The 13,597-nt window shown below is 54.8% G+C and overlaps 1 protein-coding gene across 1 annotated transcript in view; it reads left to right on the plus strand.

Moving 5' to 3' along the window:
* Positions 1-13,597, plus strand: part of LOC122394639 (adiponectin receptor protein-like) — a 29,624-nt gene that overhangs the window by 10,180 nt on the left and 5,847 nt on the right. The window contains exons 5-6 of the mRNA XM_043391649.1: positions 5,904-6,032; positions 9,982-10,153. Coding sequence (XP_043247584.1) covers positions 5,904-6,032; positions 9,982-10,153 — 301 coding nt within the window. The remainder of the gene's footprint in view (positions 1-5,903; positions 6,033-9,981; positions 10,154-13,597) is intronic.

Raw genomic sequence — 13,597 nt, forward strand, 5'->3', positions numbered from 1 at the left:
CTGTGCTAGAAATTTCACAACTAAAGGGGATGTCTACACACCCACACCAGCAGCATGCGAGTGGCGTTATGAATTTACTGAATATCCCGCGATACAGTCCTTCGAATCATTTGCTGCAAGATGATGCTCATTATTGGTAAAAAATTATATTTCCCTCATCAACGACTGTTTGGCGTCAAATATAGCCGCGGGCTGTGACACTTTAAACTTGACTTCCGGCGCGCGATGCTCGTCCGACGGATCTGGTGAAATACCCGCTCGCCACACTCGCATAGCATCGTCGCCTCCGAATCTCGATGCACTTCTATCTTTTCCCGCCCCCTGCCATCCTCTCAGCGGATGCTCCCGTGCACGGGCACGTGACTGCCAGATCCGGTTACCGTTCGGTCGATGTGTGCCGGGCGGCGGGTCCGTGGCCCTCGGACCGCCCGGTGCTCTCCAATCTCCCTGTATCGACCGACCGGCCGGCGACGTGTGTGTGGATGGATCGACCACGACCGGAGAGCCATGCTAATGGCGACACACGCTCGTGGACAGAAATATGGCGAGAGGATCCGACGGAATGGCGCGGCTGGTCGCGATCTTTTCCCGGAGTTTGCAGCAGTTTGTTCCGCTTGTTTATGGAGATGTTCGGAAGTCCACTGTTTTAATGTCAGGTTTGCTTATTTTTGTAATGTGATAACGGTCTTGGTATTTTTGTTTCGCTCTCGTCCGGCTAACGACCCTTAGGAGTAGAATGTGATAGGAGCCGCGGCGAATGGCGGCCAGCTTGGACCGTGGGCGGCCGGGGGCGTCCAAGGTCCTCTGCGTGACCTTTACGGGCCACGAGGCGGCCGCGGCGAGCGTCCCTCCGACCCGTCTCGGTGTGCGTGAGTCGCTGGTCCTTCCATCGAGTGCCGGCGGCGTCAGCTGCAGCGGCGGCTGGAAGTGTGGGGCGGAGAGGAACATGCCGGCCCCTTGAGTCCGACTATATCGAGTATCGACCGCCCCCGGCGCCGCGCTGCCTGCTGAGGAGGTCAGACCTACGCCGGCCCATTCAACACTGATGGGATGCACATTGCCCATTCCACAACAGTGGTAATGGTAGTGCCGCCTGACAATCAGCGATGGATCGATTTGTTGTCCGAGCAATCCTGAACGGGCTCAGTTTGTTTTCCAGCTGGTCATAAGGAGGCCGTGCTAGTGGGGCGGCGCCTGTGCGCGGTCGGGGCACACGCAGTACCGGCCGCCGGCGGTGCTATTGGTAACAGCGATGGCGGCGGTGTATGCGGCGGCGGCGCTTCTTTGTTCTGTGCCACGGCTGGTCGGGGGGCAAACAGAGAGCGGCGGCCGCTCGCCCTCCCGGCGCTCGATGGTAGTCCACAGTCGATCGACGAGCAGTCGCCGGGGAGAGAGAGAGAGTCGAGCTTCATTGCAGGCCCTCTCAGCGCCTACTCTCATTTCCGGTGATATCTGAACGACTGTCTCGATACGGTGGATGACGAAAGAGGGGTTTTTACGGCTAGAACAGTGAAGTTTGAGAATTCACAGTCGGGGCGACGGTGGAAAGGCATAACAGTGAAATGAAACTCGATGAAGTACGATGAAGGTTGGATCGACAGGGTGACTTTCGGTAACTCTTCTCGTGAGGTCGTCAACTCAGTCGATTTGTTTGCTGGCCCGTACCTTACTTTCCCGTTCTTAATTGGGGCTGCCGCAGCTCTAGGTACGGTCTCTATTGCATTTTATTGGGGTTCAACATGAACAGCGATGGGGCTAAGTCACGCCTTATGAGAAGCAAACACATTCCATAGTTGGCCGTGAGCTCGAAATAGTCTGCCCGCCCCGCCGCCCGCCCTTGACCGTCAAATCACCGTTTGTGTCGCCGCCTGGCTCGGTCACGAGGCCGTGTTATCGGCGGAGTCGCGTTCCGTGACGGGAGTCGGTCCGGGCGGCGGGCGGTGTTGTCGCCGCCTCGCGGCCCAATCGATCGCTCGAGCGGCAACCGATGGCTGCTGTGCGCCGGCACCGGTCGAACGGTTTGGGTGGTCCGGCAGCGAAGGGGTCGTTGCAATGGGTGGGGAGGCAGAGGCGGGTGCGAAGGTGGAGACGGAAGTAGAGACGAGGGAGGAAGGCTTCGGTGGAGCTGGGATCGTAAATGCTTGAGAAATATGAAAAAAAGACCAAAGGTCAACATAGTTTTCAATTCATTAGTGCCGAGCTGCGCAACGTCTGTTCGTATCCTTGCGGCACAAAAAGTGTAGCGGTGGTTTCCTCTTGCGGAATTCAATTAGGGATCTTTGTTAATTATGCCAGACTGCGTGGCTGAATTTGTGCAATCAGACGCTCTGGTTTCCGTTGATAAATAATACAGCGCTGGAGTGCAGGCTGTATTTGAAGAGCAGCATCCCAACCCGTATCGCTCATTGAAAATTCACTGATTTCGCTGTCGATAGGTATCAGCGCTATGTTTTTGTCCACCCGAACACAGCAAATACAAGGAGCGGGTCAGTGCAGTGGGCTGTGCGTCCAGGGTAGCTGTCGTCGGGTTTTTGTGTCACTGGGTCGTCAGTTCATTGCTCGTCCGTCAGCCTTCCTGCGATTGACAACAGTTCACTTCCTGGATCTCCTGTGGAACTGCTACAAGCTGATCGAGTATGGAATAACCCCTGACCTTTATTTGCGCCTACATGGACGGGCATAATCCACTTATTCTGTGGTTTTTGTATCGAAGACACGAGACGAGAGTTGGTATGCTTCCTGTTTCTGGTGCCATTCCTCGATGCTGTACAGACCAGCTTCTGGTCTGCCTTCCGTCTATACCATCGGCCCATTTCTTCGCTTCATTCCGTGTTGTTGTGCTCCGTTTTATCGGTATTGCGTGCCGGGCAGGACCGGACGATCCAAACTGGCCTGTTTACGGGGCGCGGCGCCTTCCTTTGTTGCTGCGTGGGCCGGGGAACGACCATAGCGGCCGACAGCGCGGCCTGCTGCCGGGCTGAGCGGCGGGCGTGCGAGTCACCGCCGCAGGGAACGGAGCTATTCCGGAGCGACTGCACTGTGCGTGGGCCGCGGCCCGACCCCACAGGTGGCTGCCGCAGATCGCACCCCTCTGCCCGGAGGGCGGATGAGGAAAGAGCAGTCTGTAGCCGGAGGGGCGGTTGGGGAAAGAGTGGTGCGTGCCGCCCTGCGTAGCTCCCCGATGACCGCGATTTGACCTTGGTGCCAGGAGGCGCAAAGTGCAACACGCCTCGAATGGTCTTTGTACTGCGTCCCAAATCTAAGTCGCTACTGCGATAATCCTATGTTTGGAAGATACCCTTTTTTCCTTGACCTCAGGTGTGTGGTTTTAACTGATTTAGATGACCCACATCATATGTGAATGCTTAAATTGCAATTCTGCCGCGGCTTCTGTAACGCCTATGACATTTCTTTCTGAAATACCATCATCCGACACGCCTGACGAAACGCGTGTTCATTGGCTGGCTCAGCTTGCGCAACAGCGCTGCCCGGCGGGTTCAAGCTGCACAGACCGTCCAGGCCGGTTCCGACGCGCCCTGCAATAATGCATGTCGACCTCAGGTGTCCAGTACGCGTCCTTGACCGGCCGCTTTGACGAAACATCGCGCCACACGGCCCGGCAAGGCCGTCTGCTCGGGTACGGGGGAACGTCGGGAGATGTGCGGCTGTCGGAGTCACTGCCCCGCCAGCTACCCTGCCGTGCGGTCGCACCCACTCTCGGCGCTGCGTGACGACTGCCGACTGAGCGGGCACCTGCCGCCCGTCCCGTGACGCCGCCGCCGCCGCCGTGCCGCTGATGAGGAGGGCGCCCGGCGTGCAGAGGGTCTGGCTGTGCGCTGCCTGTCGTCCGCGGCGTGCGCCCCTGGTCTCTGCCGCCGTCTGTGTCCGCTGTCTGTCTGAGGTCGGGGCGACTCCGCCGGGCCCGGCCGACCGTCCGAACGGAGCTCTGCGCACACGGAGAGACACCGCGCTGTCCCACCGAGTTCACGGATAATGTCGACCACCTACACGGTCCAGCGAGCTGCTGCTCCTGCTGCTGATAACATGGTATGTGGTCGGCGGGAACTTCAACTGGGCTAGTGGCTTGAGTGATTGGGTAGTGAGTTGCTTAGTATTTTCACTCTGCGCAGCGATCAGTGCTCAGATATGGATCACTAGGAGTTCATAGGGAAAGCAAGCCAGCTGGCCTGATATTGACGGACTTCACTGCCTTGCTGCTCTGTTCCAAGCCTACAGACCCGGTCTTTAAGGAGCCAGACAAACTTCCCCTACCTTGAGCGTGCCAGGCCGCCGTCGATTGAGTCACAGACCCCCGGGGCCAGATCCCGTTCAGGGCCGTGTGCCCGCCCACCCGACTAACCTAGTTCGGCCCAACGTCAACAAACAGGGAGATAGATACAATGAGCCCAGCGTGCGGTGTGTTGATTGAAAATAGGCGGCGGGATAATGCGGGCAAGACTTGGAATTTCTCTATTTTACTGCTCGAGAAGTTTACGGACGAAGTCGATTGAGATCTATCCATCAATAACTTGCTGACTTGGCTGAACTAATGTCACTGTTAGAAATGTGGCGTATTCGACCGCCTATAAATTTCATCAGCTATCATTTTGGTAAGAAACATGGCTGGGCTGACCGAGTCGTGCAGTTATTGATGGGTTCCCAATACCTCCGTAATGGGTAGAGAGCTCCGTAATGGGTAATGAGTAGAGAGTAGAGAGCTCGTCAACCATCGCGCTGTGGCCATAAATACGCACATCGGCTCCGTTCAGCTCGTTCATCCATCTCCGGCCCGCTCCGGTCGCTGCTGTGGGCGGGGGCGGTGACAGGCCGGGCCGGTGGTCGCCGCCGGGGCCTTGAACGGCGCCGCCGTGCCCCCGCCCCCGCCCCCGCCCCGGCCCTGTTCGGCACACCTCGGACCCAACTGCGCGCCAGCCGGTGACGACGCCATCGCCCGACCTTGATCGAAAGCCGCCCTCGTGGCGGAAGTCGGCGGTGTTATCCTCTTCATGGTTATCGTATCGAAAGCGGAATGGTGGCTGCTATTGATATACGATGAGGAACGTGATTGTAATTGTGGAGCAGTAGGTCTTCGTCCACTGGCGTTCTTTACCGGTGGAGGTGCCGTTAGTAAGTGCGTGGGCGTGACCCATGGTCGCCCTGGTCGCGGCGGGACACCTTTTTGTTTGGTTGCTGGGTGCCTGTAGTCAGGCACAGGACACGTCAGCTGGGCTTTTTGTTCCTTTGGCGTTGGTGAATGTCGTTTCCAAGAAGTGGAAACATGAGTGGTTAGTAACGGGACGTTTTTTCGCGTATGAAATGCTAGGTTGGAAAACGGGCAAAGTTCTTAAGCATCCAAACATTAAGCATCCAATTCTTGTTGAAAATACTGGTTGAAAGATAGGGCAACTTAAAATAGTTCTGCTCTAAGTGAGCGGACAGTAACCCTTTTCCCATTCCCATTGTTTCACGGCACTGCCCTGCAGCGCGCTGCGCGCGGCAGTGCGTTGGGTTTCCACGGAAACATCAACAAACCCGGACGCTCGCAAGCTGAAGCGTCGAACCAAATCCGTCTCAAACGCCGCACCAATACAGCAGCGCGCTGCAGCGCACTGCAGCTTCGGGCCGTGAAACACCTCCCAGCTTGTACCTCTGGCAAACGTAGTCAACGGTCAACATATGCTGAATAGTGAATAGTAATACGGACATGACACGACGTCATGGGTTAGTGCGACGTTCGGTACAAACCGGTATAATCCAGACAGCCGGTTTTCCGTCAGCGTCTTTTACCATCCACCCTCCTTTGTTATCGCTACCGAGCCAGCTGACTACCAAACACATGATGCGACACAGGATCGGTGCTATTCTGACGCAGCCTCTAACTCTGTGCTGTTTCCGCCCCACAGGACGAGCTGGTGGACCAGGTGATCAACCGGGAGGAGTCCAACAGTGACCTGGACTTCAGTCAGCTGGCGCACAACGCCATCGAACATGCTGAGGAGCTGGTCCATAAGGCGGAGGAGTTCGCTCACAAGGTAGGTAACGTGGCGTGACGTGACCGTGCGGTGACGTAACGGGATGTGACGGGGACCATAGAACGCGCGGTGGTCGACGAAAGTTGTCTTTGGATGGATGTTGTGGTCGTAGTCACTGAGAGAAGTCATGGGAAAGTGGTGCCAAAAGCGGCGATGTCTGGCACGGTGGTAAATGTCGTGCCTGAGAGTCAGTTTCCAAAGTGGCGACGAACATGATATTTATTTTGTAGATGGTGGCACGGAGTTATGGTGAAATATTAGATGGCTTAAGTTGGATTGGAACGATTTACTGCATTGTGAGCGATGACTCCGAAACTCACAGAGCTTTTACGCTTCCATTTGCCTAATGGTTTGAAACTGCATTAGGGCGCACCGTCTCTGGGTATTGCCGTCAACTTCAATGTGCCCATTCGCAGTATTTTAATTCTGATCTAGCCCGGACTCCAAGCCTATCCAAGACTTGATTAAAATTCACACGAACTCCGGTATAAGCTAAAGCTGCGCTCTGCCCGTGTGGCCTGATTTCATTAAGTGTCGTTACTTTGTGTTGGCGCAGTCGAAATGAGGTGCGTAGTTATTTAGCAGTGTCCGCTGGATACCGGTTCGCTCGCCTAGCTCTCAGAAGGAGATATCTTTGTTCTTAAACAATAGCCAGAAAGTGCTTGTTAATGTCCTCCTTTATGACTTAATTAGAGCATCAACAAAGTGCTGCCTCCACAAAGGAGTTTGTTAAGGCACGGGTGGGTGAGTTGAGTATGAGTATGCATATTGCATATGGAGAAGTGATTATGTAAGCTGGGATCATTGAAAACACGAACGACCGAAAGAAATATGTTTGTGAGTCTAGGAATAAATGAATAGTGACTAAATGAATGACTACCTCCAGTACCCACTCTTCTCTCCTTCCTCGCGCTTCCCTGCGCTATCTCTCTCTCTCTCTCTCTCTCTCTCTCTCTCTCTCTCTCTCTCTCTCTCTCTCTCTCTCTCTCTCTCTCTCTCTCTCTCTCTCTCTCTCTCTCTCTCTCTCTCTCGCTCTCTCTCTCTCTCTCTCTCTCTCTCTCTCTCTCTCTCTCTCTCTCTCTCTCTCTCTCTCTCTCTCTCTCTCTCTCTCTCTCCTCTATCCCTCCATATTTCACTCTCCCTCTATCTTCCTTCTTTGCCTCTGCAAAGACTCCGTGCCTCTGTCTTTCTCTCACGCTCTCTGGTCCATTTTCCACAATCTGCTGCCGCTCTCGAGTGCCACTTTGACCCGGGCCGCTGCGAGGAGTGGCACAGAAGGATGACACTCGTACTACAGAGAGCGTCATCCTAGGTAGAGCAAAGGCCCAATAACGATTTTGATCAATTTTTGTAAATAGGATGTCAAAACGTCAGAGAACGGTCTCATCGTTCAGGTATAAACTTATATTGGCAGATTGGGAGCCTATAAGCAAGCTGTTTGAAATTTTAGCCACACCATGCTCTTTCACTTTAAACTTTGAACTAACGAGGCGGCGTTCTGTCTGTAAAACCATCCTATGCAACAGTGCGACCATCCCAGCCCGGCGACGTCCGCCGATCTGAGTGATGACGGTGGCGGGCCCGGGCTGGCGGCCTCAGAGCTGCCTCAGCTGCCGGTGCCGTCCAAAGGAGGCTCGGCTGGCAGCGGCCGACCCGCGGCGCCGCCAGATACGTGACGTCACCAGCCGGGGCACTTGTCACCGTGGCCGGGGGGGGGGGGGGGGGGGCGCCGTCCTGAACACTGGGCTCGCAGCTCAGGCCAGATTGAGATCTATTGGACCGAGCGAGCTGCCAAAGCGGCGGCAATCGGCTCAGCGGCGCGCTGGGTAGTGGCGGGCGAGAAAGAGCGACCCGTCTGACCCTGGGAGAGAGAAAGAGAGCGAGAGTTGGCTGCGGGGATGGGGTTTGGTGAGAATATATGCTGCTTTGGTTATTGGACTGCATAGTTGTTTGCCGCAATGCTTAGAACTGAGAAAAGATAAGAGGTAGTTTTTTTTTTTGTTTCGGACAGTTTTGTGTGTCCAAATATCTGGTAAGGCTGCTCTATTTGGCCACCAAAGCGCTGTGTAAATCGCTCAGAATTGCATCTGTCCTAATCTGGGTCACTTGCTTTCATAATTGACAGGTTTTCAGTCAGGTTACACCGTCTAACGTGGTTTGCGCTGGCTTTGGGCCCATGCCAAACTTTTTGTTGGGTTTAACCCACCTGCTGTAACGCCTCGGAAACTATGCTGATTGCGTTAAACTTGCTCGTGCACCTGTGATCGGCATGCTCATCTGCGTGCTGCTCTGAGGACTAGTTCTGGGGATCGCCGTGCCAATTTGTCCGTGGGACTATTGATTTTTGCAGTGCGCCAGTCTTGTAGGCTGGATTGGAGAACCTGTCTGGCAGCCCGCCCCCCCCCCGCGTCTTGAATGACGCCACGATTGCCACAGGCCATCATATGTTGAAATTCGGTGAAGGACAATTCTACTCTGGGGATTATATGATAAAAATGTTAGCCGTACTCGTGGGAATCTGCGTTGGGCAAATAAAGATGAATGGTTAGCTGGCTCGTGACGTGATGTCTGTCTCTCGCTCATAATAAAGGAAGGAACACTTTTTGTAAGACATTGTTTCAAAAACACATTTGCCAGATGCTTTGTCTTAAGTAGTGGTCGCTTCTGCTACGTTCTGTGTTGGTATTTTGTAGAAGCACTAAGCAGGCGAAAGTGCTGACTTTAAGCACTGGGAGTTTTATAGCGAACAAATAACGAAGGTCTTGAGCGGTATCCTTATTTGGTCATCAGCAGAAATGGCAGGAGCAGCAATTATTGAGTGCCAGCTAGTGGTCACATCAGGCCCGCCCAAGGCCATATGGCATCAGGCACTGACATCGGGCAAAAGTGACGGGGACTCTGATCCGTCAGTGCCACGTTTGCAGGATACTGTCGGCGTCCTCGGCTCATCTGCAAGCAGAATAAATGTCCGGCTCGACGGTAACCGTCGTCACTTAGTAAGCCTGGGTGCTCGAAACCAGGAGTTGTGGTTTAAACTTACAATTACTTAATGATGTGCCTTCGTGATTATTTTCATGAGAATCGTGCACTGTTCAATTTATGCGTTGGAACCTATAACCTATTTCAATTTAATTTAAAACGTCCAGAATTGGCGCCTATGTCCGAAGAGACGTCCGGGCTTTCCTGTGAAGGGGTAGGGGTTTCCGAGCTGGAAAGATTAGCTGGAGTTCTGCACACCTGAGTGGTCTAGATAAATAGGGCTTAGGTTCAGTAAGTCCCACTGTTTGGGTACCCTGACGCACAGCTCAAACAATACCAGCTTTATTAAATGTTTATGTCGATCACTGGATTCACAATAATCGTGCCGCGCTTAAGACTGATAGTGCCTGACCGCTTCCTGAGTATGTGGAAATACCAGCTCACGGTGGAAGGTTCTTGAGCCGAGTCGACTGAACCTGTTTGTCTACAGAGGATGTGGGAGCAAAACGTGACTGCTGGTGCAGTGAATATGCGGCCCGTGCGGACTCTGCACCGGCCCGCAGTAACAATGTAAACTGGCGACCGGGAGCTGGGCTCGGGGACAGCTGACATACGGACACCTGTTTTGATTTTTGCAGTGGTTATACGTCCATAGTTTCCATTTTTCTGCGAATACCTTTCGCCATCGGTGGTATTTTCACTGTCCGCTGGTGCATTACATTGCGAAATGTGGCTTTTATTTTATTTTGTCTTTCTGGTTTTGGGAGGCATTTTTCTGTTCTCACACTAAGCATTGTGTGTCCAGAGACACCGTCCAGAGACAACCAGTATGATCTGGGGCTAGCAATCTGAAATGTACCAGGCTAACGTAGTAGCGTGCTGTTTGACATGGCTTGTTGTCATCTGTCCGTCCCCACTGCTCACTCCCCGACTGCACTAACCGTCCGCCCCCTCCCTCTGTGACCGGCAGGTGTGGGCGGCCGGCACCCGACTGGTCTCCTTCCACGCGCTGCCGCCCTGGGCGCAGGACAACGACTACATCCACAAGTCGCACCGGGCGCCCATGCCGTCCTTCTACGCTTGCTTCCGCTCCATCTTCTACATACACACGGAGACCATCAACATCTGGACGCATCTGCTCGGTGAGAGGCGCTGTCGGCTGGCGGCGTGGGGGCGGGTAGGGTGATAAACAGAAGACACATGAGTGGATGGTGTCCAGGATTGTAATCGGTGATTGACAGGGGTGATTTATGACTGCAGACTCCATGCAGCCTTCACATTTCACATTTGCGCTAAATCGCTACTGTAGGATTATGGTAAATCCAGTGGCAGTCCTTGGAATAGCCTCATGAGATGGGGGTGGTGAGATGAGGCGGTGGACATGGCGTCACGTGCGGTAATTCCGTGCCGGTCCCGAGGCCGACCCGCCAGCGTCTATTTGTGGATAACTCCGCCGCTGTGGGAGCGGCCCGGCCGACCTCGCCGCCCGGCCCGGCGTCTGCCACCGAACGGCGGCCGGCAGCGCTATTGAGATCGTGCCGCGGGTGACGATGGTCGCCGAGAGAGGCGATGGGACTGCAGAGCGGCAGGGCCAGATTGAGCTGAGCGGGCCGTGATGATGATTGAATCCGGGGCGGCCGCCAGCAGTCGGGCGGTCGAACGAGCCGGTCATCGCGGCCGGCCCACTCAGCGGGACAGTCTCTACTGAGCGGCCGGCGCTTTGGACGTCTCTCGATCACGTCTCGGCGTGGCCCGGCTGTCCTGAGGAGCTCATTGAGCGGGTCCGTTCCTGGCGCGGTGACCGAGATAGACGCTGCGGCCCGCTGCAGTGAGCACGTGCCACGTACCGAGGTAACGAACCGGCGCTGGCCGGCGGGCCCGGCGGCAGTGGGCAGAGCCGGCCGGCGTTCCGGCGTCAGACCGATCAATAACCGACCCTTTGACCGGGTCCGTGCCTCCCGGCCGGCCAGCCGGGGTTTCTCGGCTAGATGACGGGATGTGGGGGCTCCGGCCGGGGCAGACACAGGCATGCGTGATTGGTTGGAAGTTATTATTCAGGTGTAGGTGCCTGCTGTATTCGATTAGGACTAGTGCTCCAAGCTGGAATATATTTTGTCTGAGCTGCTAGTCAGTGGTTCGGCGTTATGCTAGCTACCCCACGCCGGATGTAGGTGAACCGTTATTTCTCGCCCAGAGATTGGTGCCGTGCGTCTTGGCAACACTGATGGTTCTGGACACTCGTCGACCCGTACTCATGGCTGACCCTAAACCTTCCCTGCCTCGTCCCGCTGATCGTCGTGATACAGAGGTATACGCGCACCTGAGTGGCGCCGCGCCGCCGCTCATTGCACGCTGTAACTGTACCCGTCGGCCGCTCGGACGGCTGCCCGTCACGCCCGGATCCCGTGTCGGTGACTTCCGTGTGACCTTTATTTGACTGGGAGTAAAAACTGGGCCCCAGACCTGACCGGCCAGAGTCGTCGCCGGACCGGCAGCTAAAAACTAGCCCGGAGGATTAAATACTGATGAGGTTAGGTGTATTTATTGCCTTGTCCCATGTGGTGCATCCCATGCCTTGTTGGCGTAAGGGATGTGATGAGCGATTGCTTTGTAGTGTGACTTTTGCTTTAGTGTTGGTTCATTTTGGCGCTATATAATATACTGTTTTCGCCTCTATGGGGCTTGAGCACCACCATTATGCCTACCATTGGGAGGCCATATAAACTGCAATATGAACCATTGCACTCACAAGCGACCAATGTATCTACTCAAACATTTGTAAAGTCTGCTTTCAAATGCACCGGTCCGAGACATTTTTCACGTGTGCAGTTCAGCCGTGGCATCCCTTTTCTTTTGGTGTTTTCTCGAGAACTGGTGTTTTCGTTTTACCGGAGACCATTTGCGCGTTGCCAGTGGTGTCGCCCACAGCTGCCGGCGGCGGCCCGCCTCCGTCCGTCGCCATTGATTCAGCCGGCGGCGGTGTGACGTCACGGGTCGGTCAGCTGGCGGGTCGGCCCGGGTCGAGATGGACGGTCCCCCGGCCGGGGCGGGGGCGGGGGCGCCTGGGAGACCCGCCGTCGGCCGTTAGCGTGGCTGTCATACCGTGAGGGGCGCCTGTCCATACCAGAGAGGCGAGGAGGGCGAGGGGCGCCAACAGCAACAGAACGCTGTCAGGGGACCGTGTGGCGGCCCAGGGAGGGCTGAGGCTCTGACAGAATTCCATTGGTGGGCCAAGGGAAATGCTTGGTGGGTGGGTGGTAATTGACAGGGAAATTAGTGTACTCCCAATGGTGTCCCTAAAGTGACGATTATCTGTCATCTATGTATTGGTTGATGTGCCTATGTATAGGCATCCCATCTTGTCCACAATGTGGCGATACTATACGGTTTGAAGCTAACAACCATGTCATTACCTGAACTGAAGCGTTCTATTTGCTATGCTGGCACCCAATCTGATGGAATCTCCGCACCCTTTGAAAGAGTACTACCGTGTTATGCATTACCATAGAGGGTCGTGTATCTGGGTTGAGTACGTCCGATCGTGTTCTCAGCCGGATGTTTTGTATGCCCTCATTGAGGCTTTGTTTCGGTGGGTGCAACTGGGTATAAACAGGGACAGGACATTGTCAGCTCTGAAAGCCTCGTCAGTCACACTCAGAAACTGCTGATATCGGGGTTTGGTTTGCGACTTATGGAAGCGGTAGGCTGTAGAGTGTAGAGTAGAATTTGAAGGAATGCTTAAACGGCTTGTCAAAAGAGTGAAAAGACCATTAGGTAACGCTAGTTTGGTCTGGAAATCGAGTCTGGTACTAACACTTGGACGGTTTGGCTGTCAATAACACTGCCGCGTCGCCTTAGCTGTCTGATGAGTTGGGTGCTTATTAGCTGCTACAAACTTTGCTGCCAAACTCCCCAACTTTGGCTAATCAAACTCAGCGTGTTCGCACGTTGCAATAAGCACATTGAGGGTTGGGAACGTGACCTGAATGCCTCGCGGGCACAGAACGTGTCACGACTGGCTGATAAAGACTGACTCTTCACCAATGATAATGCCACTCTATGGGCCCTCCGCATTTCTCAACAGTTCCGATAGTACTGATAGTAACCCTATCTCTCGCATGGTGTTCGATGGGGACTGACGGGTACAGACAGAATCTGGTTGCCTCTGGAGACTATCATTCGTACAATCACGCCTGGTTTGCGCGTCAGAGGCGGCCCGGGCCGGGTAGCGACACTCGGGCACGTATGCTCTGGGGGGAGGGGGAGGGGGTACACCGCTCGGAGTCCCGGGGGGGGGGGGATACAGATGGATGACGCACGCCGGCCGTCCACTCTCCGCCCTCGGTATCGCTCGGCACGGCGCCGCTATATCGGTACTCTGGACAATTGGCCGACCACTACCCCTCCCCATGTCGGACTGACACTCACTTAACGGACTTAATCTAATCGCAGCTGTGAGCCCGTCATTCATCTCGGAGTTATGAGCCGGGATAGGACGGACGGCCAATAGGCTCAAAATTATGCTGATTGGATGTAACTTCTCTTTGTTCTGTTATGTAAGCTAGGAAATATATTTGCGAATGTTA

Source organism: Amphibalanus amphitrite, unplaced genomic scaffold (genome assembly GCF_019059575.1).
Source record: "Amphibalanus amphitrite isolate SeventyFive unplaced genomic scaffold, NRLGWU_Aamphi_draft 000603F_arrow, whole genome shotgun sequence".
Taxonomy (NCBI): Eukaryota; Metazoa; Arthropoda; class Thecostraca; order Balanomorpha; family Balanidae; genus Amphibalanus; species Amphibalanus amphitrite.